The sequence below is a fragment of the Anguilla rostrata genome, chromosome 10 (assembly GCF_018555375.3).
Source record: "Anguilla rostrata isolate EN2019 chromosome 10, ASM1855537v3, whole genome shotgun sequence".
NCBI classification, from domain to species: domain Eukaryota; kingdom Metazoa; phylum Chordata; class Actinopteri; order Anguilliformes; family Anguillidae; genus Anguilla; species Anguilla rostrata.
The window spans coordinates 43,984,482-44,005,794 of record NC_057942.1 but is presented as its reverse complement, the minus strand read 5'-3'; the positions used below and the strand labels follow the sequence as shown (position 1 = coordinate 44,005,794).

Genomic DNA, 21,313 nt, shown 5'->3' with positions numbered 1-21,313 from the left:
GTCATTCTGGCAAGAAGCAGAATCTTTGAGGGAAACCAGTTTCTGAGGGAGGGACATGAACCAGAACGCGGCTGCCTAATTGTGTGCAGTACATTCTGTACAGTAGAACAGGCGTTACGAAAATGGGATAATTTCTTTGATAAATGAGTCAGAATTTTCTCAGGTGCCCCTCCCACCAGGTTTTCCTTTCCGTGTCCTTGTTTCAGAAGATTAGAGAGAACAATTACAAGGGGATCATCTGAAAATACTATCATTTTTGTTTATCTTTAAATCATAAGGATTCAAAACAAATGACTTTTCATCCCAGGGCTATGACATAATCCTCCATCACTCTGTTGTATGGAACCTTGATCCAGTACACACTGGAGCACAGATGGAGTTAAAGATTTAAGAATGAAATAATCTGCCTTAAACACTAGAGACATTCAATATTGATATTTCTGGATCCAGGTTAAATAAATCCTAAGGATATGCAATACTGTATTTACCAATAGCTCTAAACGTAGATCACAAAAATGTACTATTATTATTTAATCAAGCTATACAAATGTTGCAAAAATTAAAGTAAGCCATTATCAAATCCAAAATGAATGAAATCTCTGAATAGGACATGCATGGAGTTGGGGCTTGACCCTGCCTGTTATATGACCTGCTTCAGTGTCAGAACACTGGCCCTCTTTCACAAAGCTTTTCTGAAAAAGTCATGTTTAGTGTTCCATGTGTCATTAAAAAAAACAGCAATAATAGAGATTCTGAGAATATTTTTTAATTTTAGAAAATTATAAAAGTTTTTAAAGGTTCCTAGTGTTGTTCTCCGAACATTTATAAATGCATCTTTGAAAATTGAACTCAGGAGAGCAATTTGGTTGCACGTACACACAAGCGATTTGCCACTCGTTATAAAATTTCAGTATTGCAATGGAATTCCCTGGGGCACTTCTGGCATAACACCCAGAACTTTAAAATAAAAATATGTATATTTACACAATACGAGTACCTTTCAGCACCGAAGTCTGTAATTAGTACCGAACTGATCAGCACTCTTCAGAGTACTTTTTAATCTGAGAATATTCTCCAGATCTTCCCCAGTAATCCACAGCTCGAACTCTGTAGAACCCACAAACGTCCAAGTTTTCTGTGAGGAAATGACAAATGTCTACCATCAGCAACGTGCAAACTATGAAACTATGAGTTTCAAATGAGTACTACAGCAAATCATTTTTTTGATGTATAATCAACTTTGCATTCTTACCTGGGCTAAACACATACGATGTAAAAATGGTATCTTGAGAATTTATCCTTTGGAACATGTTCTGGCCATTGGAAAATTCTACTTCATAGGTTATTATACATCTTTGAAGAAAAACAGACAGGCCACAAGGCTGGTCAATAAATGGATGCTTTCAATTTGAACTTTGTCAAGTGCATGTTTGCTTAAACAATCAGAGGTTTGAATGCAATTAATACTAACTTGGAATTAACGCAATGATCGCTCCACGTTATCAGAACTTGGCCTTGGGTGACGGCAATGAAGTTCAAACCATTTACCTAGGATGGGAGGAATTAGACTGAAGACATAACTTGTAGACTCACAAACCATTTTTTTTGAAGTTGCATTATTAGCATGATAAAAAAAGACACCGTAAATGGAGTGAACACACAATATCATATGCAGTAATAAACAATAACAATAAATAAGTTCATTTAATATTGACCTTTGGAGTTGAATTTCTGAGCTAAAGGCAGCTATAATTTCCTAAAATCTGCACTATTAAAATAAAGTCATCGCACATTTGTAAAGACTCCAAACAGGTTAGACCATTCTGGGAGCATTTACCCACAATTCCGACAGTTGTGGAAGCCTTTCTCCACTCACCTGGTCGGGCTGAGCAGCAGCCAGCGCACACACGTGCACCAGGAGGATGGAAGGCACCGGAAGCACCACTTTCAGCGACAGCGTGCCTTCAGACGGGAAGGGCAAAGGTCCAGCCACCCGGGCATCCTGTGTGCGTGTGTGTGTGTGTGTGTGAGAGAGAGAGAAAGAGTGAGATTGAGAGACGCACACACACACCTGCTAGTCCCTGAGAATGTATTCCATGTTACACCCCTTAGCTCCACCGGTGCCTACAGTGGCCTTCTGAGACACACAGCACAGACAGCATAATAATAACTGTTACAGAGCGAGAGGTGTGCATTTCCTGTTTCTTTTTCCCTGGAAAGAGTCACTTGTATTTGTTTAACGCTCACTTTTTCCGCATAAGTGATGAGTGGACTAATGCCTGTAAAACGTGTAATCCCCCTGGTTAAATCTCCCTGCAGGGAAACGGAGTTAGTGCCCGCTCGCTGTACCGTACCTCCTGCCTCCTCAGCTCCCTGAACTGCTCTGCTGTGGGGAAGTCTGGGCTTCCAAAGCTCTCCCACAGCTGATAGGGGCTGGTGGCGTTGTTGTCCAGGTAGTACGTGACATACACCAGGCCTGCAAAACCGAACATGAAGCAGTTACACTGGCCTCCAGGATTACCGGATCCTTCTATTAACACGAGCAAAAATGCTGGACGAACAGTCGCTGTATTGCTCATCAAATGCTTTCTATGCTCAGCAATATGAGAAAATTACATAGTTTTGTTGTGACACCATCGCTCAGATAGAAAAGTTAATCTTCCTAAAGATAATGCGTTTTGAATGTTTGCAGTGAAAAGAATAACAGCGTATGAATCTCTCACCCTTCTGACCGGAGAAGCCATTGAGCTGGACGGTGACATCGTTGGTAGAGGCTGAGGTTCGGTTGTCCATGCTGCTGTAGATCAGTACTGTGGCCTGCCAGCTGTCTGAGGTCCCAGGTACCAGGGGCTCATGGACGCTGGCCAGGACACCCACCGTGTCATCCTCCAAGTTCCCCCCTGCTGAAACCTGCGCAAACACCTGCCTTTCTCCTGTGGATGAGACAGAACGTTATTATTCCCCTGGGAACGTACTGCAGCCCCACAGCGCCCTCCAGTGTTTCAGTCTGAAAATGGTTATATGATCAAGTCGTTCCTCTCCTGTTTAAAAAATAAACTGGTTGTTTGTGAACCAGAGTCCATGTTTAATATATATTATTAGATCACTAATTAGGTCAGATTCAGTAGTCCTGGTCTTTGTACAATTCTGCACAGAAGAAAACCACAGTGCCTACAAAGTGAAACAGCATTAGTCTATAAAGAAAAGATGATGTAGCAGGAACAACCAGAAGTTAAAAAATGTTGGGACAGTCACCTAGCAGCGCCAGGAGCCCAAACGCAGTCAGGACGGGCTTCCGCAGCAGCTGGACGTGCGGCGGGCGGGTGTTGTTGACCTGGAAACGTGCGGTCAGGGTGCGCTGGGTGAACTGGTGCGGGTGGTAGCTGAGGAAGGCGTTGTCGTTGCTCAGCAGGGCGTAGTTTATGGTGCTGTTAGCGTCAGCCATGAGCTGGTTCTGATGCTGGGAGATCACCTAAATAATAATAATAATAATAATACGTGTATATTGTGCACTAAGATTTCAGAATCTTAATCTCTTGACGGTAAAGGGCACTCTTCCCCTCCTCACCTTCAGTGCCATGGCTGCGTACGTCACGTCCGCCCTCCAGGTCTGGGGCCTGGACCAGCCCACCAGCGGGTCCGCCTCGTCGTTGAACACCGGTGTGGATCGGAAGCGGGGGAAGCGCTCCTGGATCTCCCGAACCGTCTCAATTTCCTGCAGCATGATGGGAAGGGACCCGCCACCTCCCTGAAAAAAAAAAAAAAAAAGCTCTCTCAGTACAAGTCTCCATGGAGACATGGAAACATATAAATACAGAAATACAATGTCTCAACACATTGAGTGAATTGTATTTCTTATATTTTGCACCTGAGAGCTGCAGTATAAGACCTGCTTTTTCCGAGAGGTGCAGTACCTTCTTGTGGAGGGCGATGTAGTCGAGCCGCACGCCCGTCTCCCCGGTGAAGAAGTTGGTGCCATTGTGGCAGTGCTCCAGCATGGCCCAGCAGTATGGGGAATGGGGGGGCGTGTGGCAGGAGTCCCCTGGGCCCCCAAAACGCAACGCGGGGCTGGCGTCCCGTAGCCCCTCAGAACAGGCATCGTAATAATTTAAGAACCCTGAGGAGATCACAGATACAATATTGTACTGTATATTGTAAAAAAATGCAATACAGTTGTTCAAGTTTTACAGTTATTCCAAGTTCACAAAGCCATTTGGCATTTCAGAGTTTACCTTGAATTGACATGGTCACGTTGTCGAAGTCATGATTGTTCGGTTCATTCCAGGTTTCAAAGTTCCACTGAGAGACATACCCGAGGCCGTATTTCTCTACAAGCAAGCGTGAACGTTGCGTCAGTAGGACAGACATGGGCAGCAGACACAATAAGGTGTCAAAGGAAGGAAGAAAACTCAACGTGCACTTCAAGTGATCCACATCATTAGACATGAGAGGGAAAATCCAGAATCCAGATCAATCTACAGCATGTTGCCATGGTGAACCCACCGATATATCTCTTTGCAGTATGACAAACCAGCTTTCTCCATTCCACCACCTGCTGCTTATCTTCAAAGTCAGTGAAGTAGTTGGACACACTGCCCATCAGCTCAAAACCTGAAAAACACACATAAAATGTTGTTTCAAAATGAATGAACACACCCAAAAGTCAAAAGTTAAGAGGTCAGGTGCACACATTTTGTTGTAAGCACCTGGATGTGAGATCAAAAATGTCTTCCAAGGCCAACGTTACCTGGTCTAAGTCCGTTTTGCCACAGGAGATCTATCAGTTGGTCCAACTTTGTAAAGTTGTAATGGGGTACTCCATTTACAACTCTGCGAAGACATTGCACAAAAGGATTCATTCATTAAACACGAAAAATTAAAATTATGATGACAGTACAGCCAAACTGTAAGGCAGCAATACTGCTTCCAGTTTCACTCTCGGTGGAGAATGTAGTTCAGGACCGAAAGCCCATCACTTCAGAATCACCCGGAGCTCTGGAGCTCCTGCACTTACCGAGCTGTGAGGAGCTCCATCAGCCAGTGGATCCGAACCTGCTCGAGCCCCCTGTGGGGAACCGAACCCACATAGGCCATGTTCAGCTGCTCGTCCCTGCTCAGGTCATACTGGTCTGCACGCGTGTGAGGAAGAGGAGGGCTGAGGAAGGAAACGCACACCAGAACACTTTTACGGAGGGCTCACAGCTTAAACAACAAGTTTTTTAAATGCAATTATTAATCATCAATAACAGCTTAAAAAACCAAGTGCCCATATGTCAAGAGAATAAAGTGACATCACTCCATATGTATGTTCCATTATCGCTTAGAAGTATGGAATAAAAAACACAGCTCCTTTTCAAGCTGCTGTCTGCCCACATCGGGAAAAGTACCATTTATGCGCAGTCTAGCTGATGTGGCAGAATACGAACGTCCAACTGAGCAGAGAAGTCAGTCTTGCTCTATGGGGCCGGTTCGATACTGCAGAACTGCTCGAGCGAGTTGCCACAGACAGACGAGATTTGATTCCAGACAGCCTGGCTCGATTAGTGACACTTTAAAATGCAGCCACAAAGACGCCAACGGTTGGCAATAGAGATGCATCTGGAAAGCTAACCTACCAAAACCCTGTGCTCCTCCAAAAATGTTTCAGATCCCTCAGTGGAGTTTTTGCGTCCACAGTGATCACGAAAGAAGTGCCGGAAGTATTCGGATATGTTGAAAACAATACCGAAAACAGCAGTAGCAATTCAATGTTATGCTGTATCACTTCCATGCTGAAAGTGCGCTGATTTGAGACTGTAGCAACTAGCGTGATCTGATCAGAAACGGTGTCTCCTTTACACGTATATTTGTCAATGCATTCATATTATACTTTTTAAAAACGGATTGCGTTCTCTACACAAGCCAAAGAAAAACTTATTCATTATGGACTGAAACGTAAACAACAGCTACAACAAATCTCGGAAAACACGCATTCGATCTATTTAGGCTCGTTTGCTTTCTTGATCAGGTGACCCGGTCATGTGACAGGCTCACAACTTTTAGCTCGAGCTTGTCGCACATTTCTCGATATAGACAGGGCAGAAATAAAATCAAAATAAAAGCCAGAATTTATTTTTCCGCATTGTTAACCAAAAATAACGAAACATTATCGCAAATGCACATCTCTGTGCATTTTGGTCTCTTGTTCTTCTTGACTGCTGTGAAAAATTGCATTTTCCAGAAACACTTAACACCTGTAGAACAAGTCGTGCCCTGCTTCAAATTTTTCTCTGTGGTGTTTTTCAACATTTTCTTATTGAGAAGTATCCAAAAAATGAAGCTTGCCTTTAAGATGTTATGCTAAAAACAAAAAAGAACGCATTCTGGCTTTAATTTTGAATGCTTGTAATTTTGAATTAATAATTCATTTATTTTTTGTGAGCTTACATATTAGGGCTAAAACGGCTTTGATCAGAACGCGAGTGAATCAGTGTAAAACGCAGATTCTGGAAATGCCCTGAGTTCCAAAGATACAGCGTTCCATGGGATAGCACGACCACCGGCGAAGAGCAACAGGGTGACATCTTGCCCACTTCTCCCAGACAGTGTGGGAAGAGTTTCACTCAGTTAAACCAAAGCAAACTGAAGTCACTGTCATGTTCGAGGAGCCAGCGTATTCAAGTTGCAAACGGGTAGACTGCAGCCAAAAAGGGATGCATAGGCTACGGTCACCAACAATGCTTTGGCATGATGTGGTTAGGATGATGCTCAATGTGTATTAACGGATATTTCCCCTGTAATCATGCACGCACGAGCAGATCTCTGCGCGCATCATCCCAATCAGCAGATCGCCGGTTTTATGTCGTACTATTGTTCAGCAGGTGGAGACATCCCTGAGCCAATCACCTTGATGTCGACGTGATCGGAAAGAAGCAAACATTTAGAATTTCAGTTAATAAGCTGAAAGAAAGGTGCCAGTTTCTCGGAGACAACCGTACAACTCTGATCAGTAGACTACTGGGAACATTTCAGCCTGCAAAGCGGCCCGGGAAAACCAATAAGAAGTTTACCAAATATTTTCTTCGCTGAAGATTAGTTACCTTGTTTGTCGTCCATCGCAGCGTTTGATCGGGCGCTTATTATTATGCCTGGTCGGAAGAGGTAAGGGGCACGAGCACTGATTCATTAACTTGATTAGTTTTGTTACAGACCAGATGATGTGTACCATTAACGATTTCGAGACGATACTTTTGCGTTTAGTTGCGGTTAACTATGTAACAGTTGAAATAAGCAGTACACGTCAAATCAAATCTCGGGTTAAAAGCAAGCAAAGCTCGTTTTAAGATCAAAAGTGAACTGTACGAGCAAAGTCGGGGCGGGATAGGCCTACGATATGTCAGAAATAGGCAATAAAATAGTTACTTATGAATGGTTTGTTAACTGCTCATTTGAGGGGAAATGCAAGTTCGATGGACTAACCTAGTATTTATTCTCTATCTGTAGCGAAGCTCTTGCATTTTCCCTTGTGTCAGGGATCAATCTGGCAATGGCACGACTAGCGGACATTTGGGATAGCATCGGAATCATGGAGGACCAGCGGGTGGAGCGCATGCAGACTGTGAAGAAGCACATTGAGGTGGGAAGCGCTCTTGTTTGACATTACCTGCAGAGTATGTATACGGAGTCTGAGTAATGCCGGCTGCGGCTCGCCCTTCTCCTGTCATCACTGAAGACGTTAACATTTTCTTGTCTTCATTCATACTTTGTTTTTGTTGTTGTTGTTGTTGTTGCTGCTTAGCCTAGATGATTATCTTGCTCCAAAAAATTTGAATGGGAAATGTTCTATTTTGCACAACTGAGAAGAATTTCCTGCATTTCACCGTTAGTTCTAAAATAAATGTTTTCCCGTTTTGGCCTTTCTTGAAGGGTCTTCTGAATCAAATGATTTCAGAGGAGGAATATTTGAAGAAACGCATTGGAAACAATATCAACACTTTCCAGAAGCAGCTGGAGATCTTGAGTATGGAGATGTCTGTGGAACCTTTTGAAGTAAGTTAAGACTGATTTTGTTTCTGCTGAAGGCAGAAATTGTGATGGTTTTAGCGCTTTGTGATGGTTTTTAACGCTGTGTGATTGTTTCAGTGCTGTGTGATTGTGTTACCGCTGTGTGATTGTTTCAGCGTTGTGTGCTGGTTTTAGCGCTGCGTGATGGTTTTACCGCTGTGTGATGGTTTTACCGCTGTGTGATGGTTTTAGCGTTGTGTGACGGTTTTTAGCACTGTGTGATTGTTTTACCGCTGTGTGATGGTTTTAGCGTTGCGTGGTCCGTTTCGGTGACGCATTTCTCGCGCCCCACAGCTGGAGGATGACCTCTCGGTGCTGCAGATGGAGAAGAACCTGCGCCTGCGGGTGGAGGTGCTGGAGAAGGAGCGGGGCGAGCGTCTGAGGGAGCTCCGGACCCTGCAGGAGCAGGACGAGGAGCTGTGCGAGGAGCTGAGCGCCACGCCCTTCTACCTCCCCCCCGGCAGCCTGCCCACCCGCGCTCAGCTGCAGGAGCTGCGCCTGCACATCCACACCCTGGGCCAGGAGAAGGTGTGCCCAGTGTGTGTGCCCAGTGTGTGTGTGCCCTGCATGTGCCCAGTGTGTGCCCTGCATGTGTGTGCCCTGCATGTGCACAAACATTGGCGTCCCAGTATGATGGTATTTATCAGAGTTTGATTTGAGCTACCTTCCAGCGTGATTGATGGATGGACTGTTTCCTCTGCCGCCCCCTAGAGGAGCAGGGTGTTGGTGTTCTCGGGCCTCAGGGAGGACATCCGGGGTGTCATGGCGGAGATGGGCCACGAGCCGGAGACCAGTCTGGAGAAGGAGGCCGTGTGTGACGACACCGACACCTTCCTGCTCACGCACGACAACATCAAAGCCCTGCAGCTGCTGCTGTGCCAGGTAGCGTGGGACGTCTGTGGTAGTGCGGGACGTCTGTGGTAGTGCGGGACGTCTGTGGTAGTGCGGGACGTCTGTGGTAGCGTGGGACGTCTGTGGTAGTGCGGGACGTCTGTGGTAGTGCGGGACGTCTGTGCTATTGCCGGACGTCTGTGGTACTGTGGGACATCTGTGCTATTGCTTGTGGACATTAGCAGATCCAGGTAGATTAACGTGTGTGTGTGTGTGTGTGTGTGTGTGTGTGTGTGTATTATTTGGACAGCTGGAGATGAAGAGAAAGTCGCTCACGGCGCTCAGAGATGAGCTGAGGGGAAAGGCCTTGTGCCTGTGGGCCCGGCTGGAGAGCCCGGAGCAGGAGCAGAGGGCGTTTCGGGACGCCCTCCCCAGGACCCTGTCTGAGGAGATTACGCAGGTCAGCCTCTCTTCCCTCCCTTCCCAGAGTGGAGCCCAAGCGCGCTGGCGACCTCTGACCCCTGTCATCTCCGCGCAGTGGCAAACGGAGGTGGATCGGCTCGCCCTGCTGCAGAAGGCCAAGATGGAGGAGGTGATCGACAAGATTCGGCAGGAGCTGGTGGCGCTGTGGGACCGGTGCATGTTCGGGCCCAAGCAGAGAGAGCCCTTCAACACCCACTTCTGCAGCAGTGAGTGCCGCACTTGCAAGCACTACTGCCCTCTGCTGGCTGCTTTTAAAACTGCTGCGCGTGATCCCGCTCACCTGTGACCCGCAGGTAGCTTCACAGAGGAGCTGCTGTCCCGCCACGACAAGGAGCTGCTGAAAGTGAAGGCCTTCTACGAGAAAGCTCGCCCCCTGTTGGAAACCGTGGAGAGGTGGAACAAAAACTGGGTGCTCTTCCACGATTTTGAGGTGTGGCCAGTACAAAGGGAAAAGGTCAAAGCCTGGCTAGCTGGCAAACATTTTAGCGCTCCGTTTTAATTTGAGTGGAATAACACCAGGTCTTATGAAGGTGGCGCAGGTGCAGTGTCTTGTATGTAGCCATGTCTGTCCCTTCTCTCCGATAGAAAAAAGCGTCCGATCCCAATCGCTTCTCCAACAGAGGGGGCGCTCTGCTCAAAGAGGCCAAGGAGAGGGTGAGAGTTCAGAAGCTGCTTCCCAAGGTACCACAGAACTTACCTGTCTTTCATTACACTGCAGTTATTTGGCAGATGCTTTTATCTAAAGTGACAAACAATAAGTATCTTTCTTTTTCCTGTGTGCTACAGTTATTATTATTCCATTTTAACAGTAACCATGCATGTTGATATAATATTTTTAAACAGAGTTCTTTATATAGAAGTGTGCTATATGTTTAGTTTTTAATGGTGATGTGACGAGTGGGTAGAGTTTTTAATGGTGATGGGGTGAGTGGGTTGAGTTTATAATGGTGATGGGGTGAGTGGGTTGAGTTTTTAATGGTGATGTGATAAGTGGATTGAGTTTTTAATGGTGATGGTTGAGTGATTTGGTAATTGGGGCTGTAATGGTGAGTGAGATGAGTGGGTAGGGGTTGCACTGGAGAAGTGATCATGGGGAGGTTTTCAATGGTGGGAGAGTGGGCTGAGTTCTCACAGGTGGAGAGTGAGTTGAGGGTTGAAGGGAGACTGAGGTGGTTGAGGTTTATATTTTGGTAATGGGTAGACTGGTGACGTTTTATGGTGATGGGTTGAGTGGGTTGAGTAATACTGGGGCTGTACCTGGGCAGCTGGAGGAGGAGCTGAGGAGCGGGGCGGCAGCCTGGGAGAAGGATCATGGGACGGTTTTCCTGGTGTGGGGCGAGAGGGCCGCTGACCGCATCACCAGCCAGTGGGAGGAGCTCCAGCTGCAGCGGGGGAAGGAGAAGACTGAGCGCGTGCGTTCAGCCCAGCCGAGTCCCACTTAACCTGCACTGTTCAGGCTGTTCAAAATGGCGTTACAGAACCTGCTGTGATCTGTTTTACTGTGGAAAGGCAAAGGCCATGTTGATTTCCTCTAGTGGTGATTTCTGTGAAAAGGGTAATTTGGTTTAATTTTGGTTTAATTCCAGATGACAAAGAAAGGAGAGAGCACTCCAGTGAAAGCTCAGGGGAAGAGATCCCAAACTGGAGCCAGTGGAGGTGTGACACCCAGCAAGACTAGAAAGGTAGCATCTCTTGACGGCGCCATTTTAACCCAATGCCGCATACTTGCATATGAAATTTGAGTTCCTTTTACCAAACCCAAATGGTATGCACATTAGTTCAGTTAAGCATTTTGAAGGCTGCTTTTCAAACTGAAACAGTCTGCTCTCCTGTTTCTCCCTGCAGGGGCCCAACCAGACAATGCTGCGTACGAACAGCATCAGCTCGTCCAGCTCCAGCAGCAGCACCCCCAGCGCCTTCCTCAGTGTGTCCATCAGGCCCACACTGTCCTCTCAGAAGGTAAGAGCCCACTGAGCGCCCTACGCTATCCTACGCTAGCAGTGTAAACACTGAAGTCAGCTTTACGCTATCCTACACTAGCAGTGTAAACACTAGAGTCAGCTTTACGCTATCCTACACTAGCAGTGTAAACACTAGAGTCAGCTTAACGCTATCCTACGCTAGCAGTGTAAACACTAGAGTCAGCTTTACGCTATCCTACACTAGCAGTGTAAACACTAGAGTCAGCTTTACGCTATCCTACGCTAGCAGTGTAAACACTGAAGTCAGCCCCCCCACCTGTGCCCCCCCCCTCCTCAGGCCCAGCAGAAGAACAGGACTCTGGACGTGAGCCAGCGCACCCCCCTCCAGGAGTTCAGCAGCGAAAAGAAGCACTCGAGGGTCGGCAGCTACTCGGAGTTCACCGTGAGCCCTCCTCCCGCCCTCTGGGTGCCCCCAGTCCAGTATTTCACTTCTGCTAACCGACTTCTGCATTAGCAGTGCGAATCTAACTGCCCTTCATATGCTTCTTACTGTCTGCATTAGCAGTGCGAATCTAACTGCCCTTAATATGCTTCTTACTGCTCCAGTACAGTGAGTGTGTAGGGATGTTCGTAGGTGCAGTCTTTTTTAAAATATTAATTTTTTTAGATAAAATGTAAAATGGTGAATGTGCTTGCCTCGAAGTAAAAAGGTCTGTGTGTGTGTTTGTGCCTGCATGTGGCATTTGTGTGTGTGTGTGTGTGCGCGTGCAGTTCTAAGAACAAAATAAAAAGAAATGAAGAAATGCATAATTATGTTGCATTATGGGAGTTTAACCATGTGTGTGTCCTCCTGTTTCAGAGTGAACTGTCCAGGAAGGTGAGCGGAGACGCGATCCTCAACTCCACAGCCAAGGACATCCTGTGATGGCCGCCGTACGCTGTTCCTCAGTTCAGAAGTGCCTTTATCCGAGTCAGTCAAATACAGTTCAGAGGTGCCTTTATCCGAGTCAGTCAAATACAGTTCAGAGGTGCCTTTATCCGAGTCAGTCAAATACAGTTCAGAGGTGCCTTTATCCGAGTCAGTCAAATACAGTTCAGAGGTGCCTTTATCCGAGTCAGTCAAATACAGTTCAGAGGTGCCTTTATCCGAGTCAGTCAAATACAGTTCTTTCCTATATTTTACCCTTTGCTTTTTTAGGGATGATCATTTTTTTGAGAGAACTTGTGAATTTTGAATTAGTGTATCGACTGTCATGATTGTGATTCGAAAGGGGGTTTGTTTTTGTTTTTTTTACCGAATTGTGGTCATAGTGGTATAGCAGTGTGTAAAAGCTCTGCTGCTTCTGCAGGAGTTTGCTGTTTCTTAAGTAAAGCAAGCATACAGGGATGAATTGCTGCAGAGTCTGGAGGTTCTCAGGTTTAGTAATGAAAGCTGCCTGAACCCGTTTATTATTTTTAAAGGAACATTTTGTTTTCAGATGTGCTCTCTGTTGCTGCTGTTAGTTTTTAACCATTTTATTAAACATCATTTCCAGAGTTTGTATCGCATGCTCAGAAGGCATATTTAGCTTTTAAATGTTTTACGTTTATCCTCAGAACCAGACTTTTTTAACCCTGTGATTTAATCTTGGGGCACGCTCCAGTCTTTGTACGTATTCTGGCCCTTGAAAAGAGGTGTTCATACATTTTATTCTTTTAGGCAACATTGATTGGTGCTGTTCTCTTCTGAAAACCCTGTTACTTGATTTGTTTTGTCTGTCTGCATCATTTTTTGTTTTCAAATAAATATGTAAATATTGCATTTTACGTTGTACTTCTGTTTTGTAAAGTTAATTTGAACCTTTTGCCTCTTTTATCTTTGGCATAACATTTAGAAAGTGTCTGCACAAGTTAAAGGAAATTCTGTCGAAAAATGAAGTCATCATGATTTTTTCAGTCCATTGAGATGTTTTGTCCAAATATGTGGGAGCCAGTGGTCCTGTGCACTCAAACTACATTCAAATCACAGACTTCAGTTCCTCTAGTTTCCTGAAATCCCAAAATCAGATTTTAATATGAAATAATGACGACGAGGTAAATCCATACTTAATTGTAAACGTAAAAGAATAGTTTGCATCTTTTATTTTGCCCACTGCCATCTAGTGGCGCAAAGCAGGAATGCATTTCATTTAAATGCAATAAAATTCCATTAAATGCATTCCTGCTTTGCACCACTAGATGGCAGTGACAGCTCAAAAAAGATGTATACCTGTCTCACTATCACCATTCTGTTTTAAAGCACAAGTAAAGCTGATGAGTTTGAAATTGGGACTGAGAAAGGTACTCTGAAATGGCCAGCTGCCTAGAATCTCTCTCTCTTTTTATATCACACATTATGTGATTAAAAAGCGAGTCATGTTAGATAAGAATAATCCATCCAGCATTGCTTTTGTCTGTTTCAGGTTGAATTACATCAGATAGTCAGATACAGTTCATTTTTATCACAAGAAAGCAGGTAACATGGATAATGCACCATTTCAGATGCCGATAATTTATAAGCAAGCAAGAAGATGTCGTGGGGTAGAATCTGTGAATCAGGCAAAACACAGGGCCATAAATAGGTTAAAAGAGGTACTTTAACGCCCTTGCTCACAAGCATCACTTTACCACATACACACACACACACCTTCAAACAGGAATGTGTGTTTATTGTCAAATTGTATTTTGATGGATCAGATACTCCACTGTACAGTAATAATAACAATAATTCAGAAGCCATACAGTGTTTAGTGAGCATGGGATTGCATTATGGCCTGTACCTACAGATAGCTGGAAAAGGGGTGCAGCGTGCCAGCTGTCCTGCCATACCACCATATAGACTGTAATTTGGATCATCTTCAAACAATAGTGCAGTTTTTGTAGCTGCGATGGCCGAGAGGTTAAGGCGTTGGACTCGAAATCCAATGGGGTTTCCCCGCGCAGGTTCGAACCCTGCTCGCAGCGTACGTCGTCTTTAACGATCTTATGGAAGTGAACAGAATGTCAATCAATCACGTGCTTTCATTGAGCCAAGCTAACATTTCACCTGACTGTAAGGCTATGATGGCTGAGAGGTTAAGCTGTTGGACTTGAAATCCACTGGGATTTACCTGCGCAGGTTCAAGCTTGGCTCTTGTCTTCTAAAGGTTTCTTGAATAACATGATCTCATGCAGTAGGTCTCCGTGTGTAACACTGACTGCAAGACAAGGGAGCACAACAAGAGTCGATCCGTTTCAGGATCTTGTGCCAAATTATGCTGTTAATTATATATCTCAATCATACTTTAATCCGACATTTGTACGAACACCCGCTACAGCCACAAACTACAAGATTTTCCGGAAGATTTTCCTGTGTTCAAGGACAGGAGTGAACCAATTTAATTCACAGAGATGTCAGAAAACTAAAGCTAACGTAATTGGTTGGAACCAAAACCAGTACACAGACCAGCCCTCCAGGACCGGAGCTGTGTGGCCCTCCTGTAGGAGAAGGGCATGATGTCACTGGAGTTCGAACGAAGGGCTTTGTTTTGTCAAGCAGACATGACAACCACTATACCAGGCACCTGTAAGTTAGTCAGCCTAACATACCACGGGGTAGATTGTACTTTGGATCATCTTCAAAACAAAGTGATGTTTTTGTTTGAAACCACCATCAAAGCTAGCCAGGGCTGCGATGGCCGAGAGGTTAAGGCGTTGGACTCGAAATCCAATGGGGTTTCCCCGCGCAGGTTCGAACCCTGCTCGCAGCGTGGATCTCCTTTAAAGATCTAACGTAAGGCTACAAGGGTTCTTGGAAATGACACATACTAGCAGAAGTGCATGTGTTATGTTTCAGAGAGTGCTGATCATGCACAGGCTTTCATTGAACCATCTTAAAAAACAAGGTTGGTTTACCGTGGGGCCATTTTTACCAGCAATAACTGCACCTTGGCTCCTCACTGACTCACTCAAACACCTCTATCCAGCCCCAACACATGGAACCCCAACACAGGGAACCCCAGTCTAGTCCAAAAAAGGCCCAGTTTTAGCTGAGAAACCGAGAAACATTTTTTTTCATACGTATTTTTCATTGCACACTCCTCATAGGAGATTTTGCAAATCAAATAGAGATAAGCATTAATTTCAGCCCAGACAATTAAGGAAACGAACAGAAATTCAATTTAAGTAATTAATTAAAAGATCCCCATAGAGCGCGTTTCACTTCATTAACTTAATTTCAATTCATTTCCCAAATTGACCAGGAATTGGCTCCAACCCTGCCAACAACGCTCTTTTTGCAACTATCAAATTTTGCTTGTATGTTTGGTCCTCATATTTTACATTTGTTAATTTTGGTAAACAAATGTAGGGGTGTATGTTTTTTTTTCAGCGTGTACACTATTGTTTTCTGTTAATCGCTGCAGATCCTGAACTCATAACAATAAAGGACTGAATAAAGTAACTGCAGCCCACTTTCATCAGTCAGTGAAACGTTAATGAGTTGCGGAGAAACAGCCGAGCAGCTCCATGTTGTCCAACTCTTCGTGTATTTACTCGTGTAATAACCCAGCGGCCACCTGTCACCGATAAACACCAGGATGTGGGCTGATTTGGCGGACGATGAGGATGGCCTTATTTCAGTAATGTTCCGCACAAGCAATTAACGCTCCTGCCAATAGCTTCATACTAATGCAGCGACGGCCATTTTATGGCCATTGTATCATGGCATTGTTTTTCCCCAGTGAACAGAGCCCAGTGGGCACTGCCTATTGATTCCTGATCGACACACAGGAAGCAGCGGTAACCCGCGGAAACCGGGCCTGTTCCTCACGGTCTCAGATGTCATGTGACCCGGGAGCGATGGCACGCATTCGCGGTGACCTCAGCCTCTCTTCACGCATCAGCCCATCAGGGTGATCGATCGCTCTGTGGCTGATTGATTGCTCTGTGGCTGATTGATCTCTGTCCAAGGGCAGGGCAGTGGAAGTGATGACATCAGCGGTTGTGTCTGTTGCTATTCCGAGCTCTTTGCAGGAGGCCAAGCCGAGTTTTATCTGGGATGGCAGTGGATACTCATTCAGGGCGATGAGCCTGAACCTTTCTGTTCATTGTAATGCAACGGACTCACCACTTCTTACTCAACCCAATTTAACTTGTTTTTCTCATATACATTTTTAATCAATGTTTAAGGGCTAAAAAAAAAGATATCTCTTCATGCCAAAAATTGATAATCAATGTTGTTCTTAAAACATGCGCACAGCCCATTTTGAGTGTTCACCCCACTGCCCTCAACCCTCAACCAGCAGGTAACTGACTTACATCTGGTGTAAACATTGTGTAGAGGTGAGATCGCATGCACACCACATTCTGATCTTATAAATAACCACTTGGTCATGGATTTCTGCATAAGCCGCAGTTTAAATTAAATTCTGATCATAAGATCGTCTTGTAAACGAGGCCGTATGTGCGGGTGAATCTGCAGCCAGTATGAGGATGAAAGTGTACTTACAAGCGCGGCAATTAGTCCAGCTGTAACGAGAGAGAACTGACTCACATTTTAGAAAAACAAGTATAAATATTAATAGATCCTGCAGAGTGAGCTGTCAAAGTGACAGGTATCCAGATGGAGGCACGCAAAATCGCAACTGTTATTTTCCAGAATAGGCCTGTTTTGGGCTGTGATTATACATTCAGATTGATTTTCATTTGGCAGAGGCAACTATATAAAAATTAGGCACATATGACATGCAAGAAATATTAAATCTATAAAAATGTTGCTCAGAATTCCTCAAAAGGATTTCTTATGTGGAATTTGGATTGTCACAGTTCCTAAAGCGAAGGTTATCGAGATTTGTGGTCAGACGGGGATCAATCCCATCAATAATCACACAGGACATTTTGGGAATGAAAAAAAAGGCAACAGGAGAAAGCATCAGAAGCATCAGCGTTCTGTTGGGTGAGTCTGGCATCATTAGGATTCACCAGCAGATGGAAAAATCCGAGCAGCCGCTCCATGCGGAACAGAACGTGTGTCTGGATAATTCTGTGCGTCTGCCTTCGCACCTCTGAAGTGCAGCATTAACTCTGAGGTCAAAAAAGTCACACCTTTTTTTCCATCGTGCACAACGGCAAGTTTCCATAACCACTGGATTCCAGGAATCAGCTGGCTGTGTGTTTGTTTGTTTTTTCGCGAGGACCTGAAGCGCAGGTCCGAACCTGGCCTGACTGGCGAGCTCGTAAGGGACGCGATGCATAAAACATTAACATCTGCTCGCAGAGACAGGAAGGGATGCGGCTGGCGCTGGAAAAAAAAAAAAAGAGAAAAAAGGAGCTTAGTCCTGGTGACCTGCTCCATGAGGACTTGTGTCTGCTGTTGAGATTTAACGGGGGGGCATGGGGGGGGGCTTCCCCTTTAGACTGGCTGTGAATTCCATAAATGAGATAAATAGTCAAATAGAACAGATAGGAATTTAGCATAATTTGGGGTACAAAAAAACTATCATCGCATTTATGTTGTGTGACAGGGTTTAATTTTAACTTATTTGTACATTTCGTGGAAACTTATCCAGGATGACTTCAGAGAACCTTTCTTGGTTTGATTAAAGTTGAAAAACCAACCGCAGTATTGCTCCTTGTGGGTCTGTGCAGGATGTCTTGGTTAATGTTCTCACAGGTAAATAAGAACCCAGGGCCTGTGACAGGCTTCACACAGGTAAATATGAACCCAGGCCTGTGACAGGCTTCACACAGGTAATTAAATTTCCTGCCGGTCTCGAGGGGGACACAGGGGGGCTCCTAAGAGGAGGACTGGCTAACACACCCCTGAGTCAATATCATTAACGAAATATCCCGGACATCAGCTCCTATCACACCACCGTAAGTCTCTGGAAATGAAGTCATCCGGTCTTTATAGACACGAGCCAGGCTCTGTCACTCTGCTGAACAACATCATTAGGGTTTAGTGCAGAGGTAACCTAATGGAGGACTGAGCCGAGAGAGGCTGCTGTAACAAAGTGACCCTGGACTAATCTGGATCTATACTGCGAGCGAGAGATTAGCCTAGCTAACGGCGCTGACTCACTCTCAGGTCCACAGGAAGGAGCGGGATAAAGTGACCCTTTGGGCTCCAAGGTACAGTCTAACTTGGTTTTTCATATATTTTGTTTGTACCTCTTTTAGCTTTGTTGCCCAAACTAAAATTCCCAATAACTCTCTTAGGCCCGTGTCTTCACAGAAACGTCTTTGGTCTGTTTGTGAGCTATCGGCTCCAGCACCCCCTGCGACCCTGCCCAGGATTATCGGGTATAGATAATGGATAGATGGATGTGTGGTTGTTTGCGAGCTTGCGAAATGTCATATTTTACGTGTTTCTGTGGTGATACAGCAGGCAGTCGGCCATCTTCCCAGGAGCAACCGATGAGCCAGTGCCTAAAATAAGAGCGTGGCATTGATGTTGGCAGGGGGCAGCTTAGGAGAAGGCCTCGTTCCTTCTCTCTCAGTCCAAGGGGGAGGAGGCTGCCTTTGATCCAGACGGGAATAGCTCAAAGAGTCTCTCTCCAGTGTAGAACGTGCACGCGGTCACAGGTTCGAGATCCCAGTGTCAGCAATGTTGTGCTGCTTCCAAGCCTGGCTGTTTCTCACTAACATTCTCATTAAGGTGTTCTTTTTCAGTAGTGCAGCAGTTATTCTGAGGTAAGCACGTGGCTTTTGACTGTTGCATTAATCATGACTGTTGAAGCCGCCCATGGTTGGTGAAAAACACAGTGGACAGACAATATCGAACTGCGTTAGCACTGAACAAGGTGGCATGGCTAATGCAGCACCGTGACAAAATAACCACCTTAGAATTGCTTTGATTTAGGGAAATGACGGGGCGGAAATCCTGTTGGAAGAGACGCAACACTCAAACGCACACAGCAGCACAAGCAAATAACCTGATCAACTCCAGGCATTTACATGGACTACGGTCTCAGCAGCAACAGAAGTCATGAAGTAGAGGCTTTGTGGACTGCATAGGCCTAAGTCACATCCAACAACTGACTCGAACACAAACTGACGTCAACATTATTATTATAGAATCAGCGTCGTCTGCACAAACAAATCCACTGAGATAATTTACACAGTAGCCTAACTTTAAAAATAACACGATACCACTCAGGTTTATCGCGACACAGTGGAGAAACCGCAGGGTGGCTGGGGCTGTGCTCGTAGCAATAACACACACTGTCTGGCCTACTCGCTTACAGGAAGAGAACAAAAGGCAAAGACAAAGCATCACCAGTTATACACGAGGCTATGCAAAACACCGCCACCATGACGTAAATAAAATGTCTCACGCTGAGACCTCTTCTTCCTCGATGCACAGCAAGCAAAAGCGGTCACAACAGGCCATCCTCAAATTCCAGCTTCCTGGCAGGGTCCAACTCGGCCACCAATGAACTGAAGCGCGCGCAAGCCTTGCGTTATGCGTTCTATTTTCTTGCGTAAGTATAATATTACAATTACACTTTTGTGTTAACGCTGTTATACGTGAATGCAAAAAAAACGTTGCCCTCACAGACACACTTAGAGAACAAAACATGACGTCCTAGATGTACAGCGCATTATTGTTTGACCTGAAAAGAGGGAATAAAAGGAATCTAAAATTAACGGGAGGGGGTACAATAACATGAGGCATTAAGTGCTGGCGCATGTCACATGATGCAACGCTGCTCCGCTGGGGGCATTCGCTGAGTTTTCAACGGTCAAGTAGCGCTGCAGGCCACAGGCCATTTCAGGGCTACAGGAGGAGACTGCTTCACTGGGAGGACAAAATGGAGACTTTCTAAAACGCTTTTCTTTATGCTTGCATTTATTTTGACCTTAATTCATCTCAATATTTCATTTCATAACTGAGTTACAACGATTTGGGATAGTGTTATACTAAGCCTACTTAATTGTTCACGTTTCTGTGATGGCTGTAACGAATATTAATATTGACAATAAAATCCAACCATCTGTATTTTAAAACTGCTCAATAATATACCGTATCATATTTTGCTAGTTTAAATGGGTATTTTGTGTACTTTTCCAGTGCATTTTTTCTTTTAATTATTAGTCTCCGTTACAGATTCAAAGTCTGTGAGAAAAAAATTACCTTTTTTTTTTTTGGCATGGCAAACTGTAATCTGATTGGATGTGCCCAACTCAGGCACATCAGTTAAATGGTGCTGGATGCTGATAGCGGACTGACATACTTAACTGTGGTGCTTAAGCTTAAACTTGTACTGGTTGCAGATTTCTAGCATGCTAAATTCTGTTTTCCCCATAGCACAGGAAGACATCAAATCACTGCTAATACACGTTTGCAACTTCAAGATGACTTTCTGTCATCCTGGTAATGTAATAAAAAAAGGACTTTATCGTCTAATTCATACAACAGCAGGACAAGGTCAACTCTGTGCGTTCTCATTACAAATAGTAGCCTAATGTTTAATCTGCCACAGCTTAAGGACACAAAGCCTTGTAGTTGATTTGAGTTTCATTGCTACAGCTCTTGTTAACGATAGGCCTGTATGTGGAACCGTGCAAATGAGATGCTGATTTGGAGATGCACAGTATTGCACAGGCACGGACAGAGAATCAAAGCACCATATGGATAACTTGGCAGCATAACGTTTTCCTCAATGCAGTAGCAATCTTTTTGCAGATGAATCTGCACACAGGGGGGATTCTGTTTGGTTCTGGAGTTCCCAGGGCGTTTTCGGTCCAGCGCCCCTCCTGGCAGATTCCTAGCAGATGGAGAGATTGACACTGCTGTGCCATCCCGGGTGAACGGGAGGCCAAACGAGTTAACTTGGCCGAGAAGTGCAGCAACTCAGTTTTGGCCAAGATGAGCTTCAAGCAATGTTTTGCCATCCAGCCTTGGCAAGTCTTGGAGGCGTGCTGATATGCATGCAGAGATCAGTGTGTTGGAGGAAGGAGAGAAAAACGTGTGCGTCATCAGCATAGCAGTGATCAGACAGGCCATGGGGGGGGATTTACACACCCCAGAGAGG

The 21,313-nt window shown here is 45.0% G+C and overlaps 2 protein-coding genes and 2 non-coding genes across 10 annotated transcripts; 3 read left to right on the top strand and 1 right to left on the bottom strand.

The window, feature by feature from the left end:
- Positions 1 to 746: 746 nt before the first annotated feature.
- idua (alpha-L-iduronidase) lies at positions 747 to 7,442 on the bottom strand. 3 transcript variants are annotated; one of them, XM_064297366.1, is made up of 14 exons: positions 7,080 to 7,442; positions 5,015 to 5,155; positions 4,748 to 4,830; positions 4,504 to 4,611; positions 4,233 to 4,328; positions 3,915 to 4,117; positions 3,569 to 3,748; positions 3,256 to 3,472; positions 2,724 to 2,933; positions 2,355 to 2,476; positions 1,877 to 2,002; positions 1,472 to 1,548; positions 1,253 to 1,353; positions 747 to 1,135 (listed from the first exon to the last, which is right to left on the bottom strand). In XM_064297366.1, exons 1-14 carry the CDS (start codon positions 7,205 to 7,207, stop codon positions 1,035 to 1,037), a joined length of 1,893 nt encoding a protein of 630 aa, XP_064153436.1. In that variant the 5' UTR covers positions 7,208 to 7,442; the 3' UTR covers positions 747 to 1,034. The 3 variants fall into 3 exon arrangements, with proteins under 3 accessions (XP_064153436.1, XP_064153435.1, XP_064153437.1); XM_064297365.1 differs by lacking the exon at positions 7,080 to 7,442 and adding an exon at positions 5,616 to 6,031; XM_064297367.1 differs by lacking the exon at positions 7,080 to 7,442 and adding an exon at positions 5,388 to 5,408.
- Positions 6,437 to 13,080, top strand: LOC135233624 (protein regulator of cytokinesis 1-like). 5 transcript variants are annotated; one of them, XM_064297370.1, is made up of 15 exons: positions 6,438 to 7,140; positions 7,483 to 7,615; positions 7,906 to 8,028; positions 8,338 to 8,571; positions 8,755 to 8,925; positions 9,185 to 9,334; positions 9,413 to 9,563; positions 9,651 to 9,787; positions 9,943 to 10,038; positions 10,623 to 10,769; positions 10,944 to 11,039; positions 11,203 to 11,316; positions 11,617 to 11,721; positions 12,139 to 12,235; positions 12,416 to 13,080. In XM_064297370.1, the coding sequence occupies exons 1-14, from the start codon at positions 7,124 to 7,126 to the stop codon at positions 12,202 to 12,204; spliced, it is 1,740 nt and encodes a 579-aa protein (XP_064153440.1). In that variant the 5' UTR covers positions 6,438 to 7,123; the 3' UTR covers positions 12,205 to 12,235; positions 12,416 to 13,080. The 5 variants fall into 5 exon arrangements, 4 of the variants coding, with proteins under 4 accessions (XP_064153439.1, XP_064153440.1, XP_064153441.1 ...); XR_010323890.1 differs by having other exon boundaries at positions 6,439 to 7,140; positions 12,139 to 12,271; XM_064297369.1 differs by having other exon boundaries at positions 6,437 to 7,140; positions 9,413 to 9,567; positions 9,655 to 9,787; positions 12,139 to 13,080.
- Positions 13,081 to 14,179: 1,099 nt separating this feature from the next.
- On the top strand, positions 14,180 to 14,261 carry trnas-cga (transfer RNA serine (anticodon CGA)). The gene has a single exon. It is a non-coding gene; the product is annotated as a tRNA-Ser (tRNA).
- Positions 14,262 to 14,964: 703 nt separating this feature from the next.
- trnas-cga (transfer RNA serine (anticodon CGA)) lies at positions 14,965 to 15,046 on the top strand. The gene has a single exon. It is a non-coding gene; the product is annotated as a tRNA-Ser (tRNA).
- The last annotated feature ends 6,267 nt before the right edge of the window (positions 15,047 to 21,313 follow it).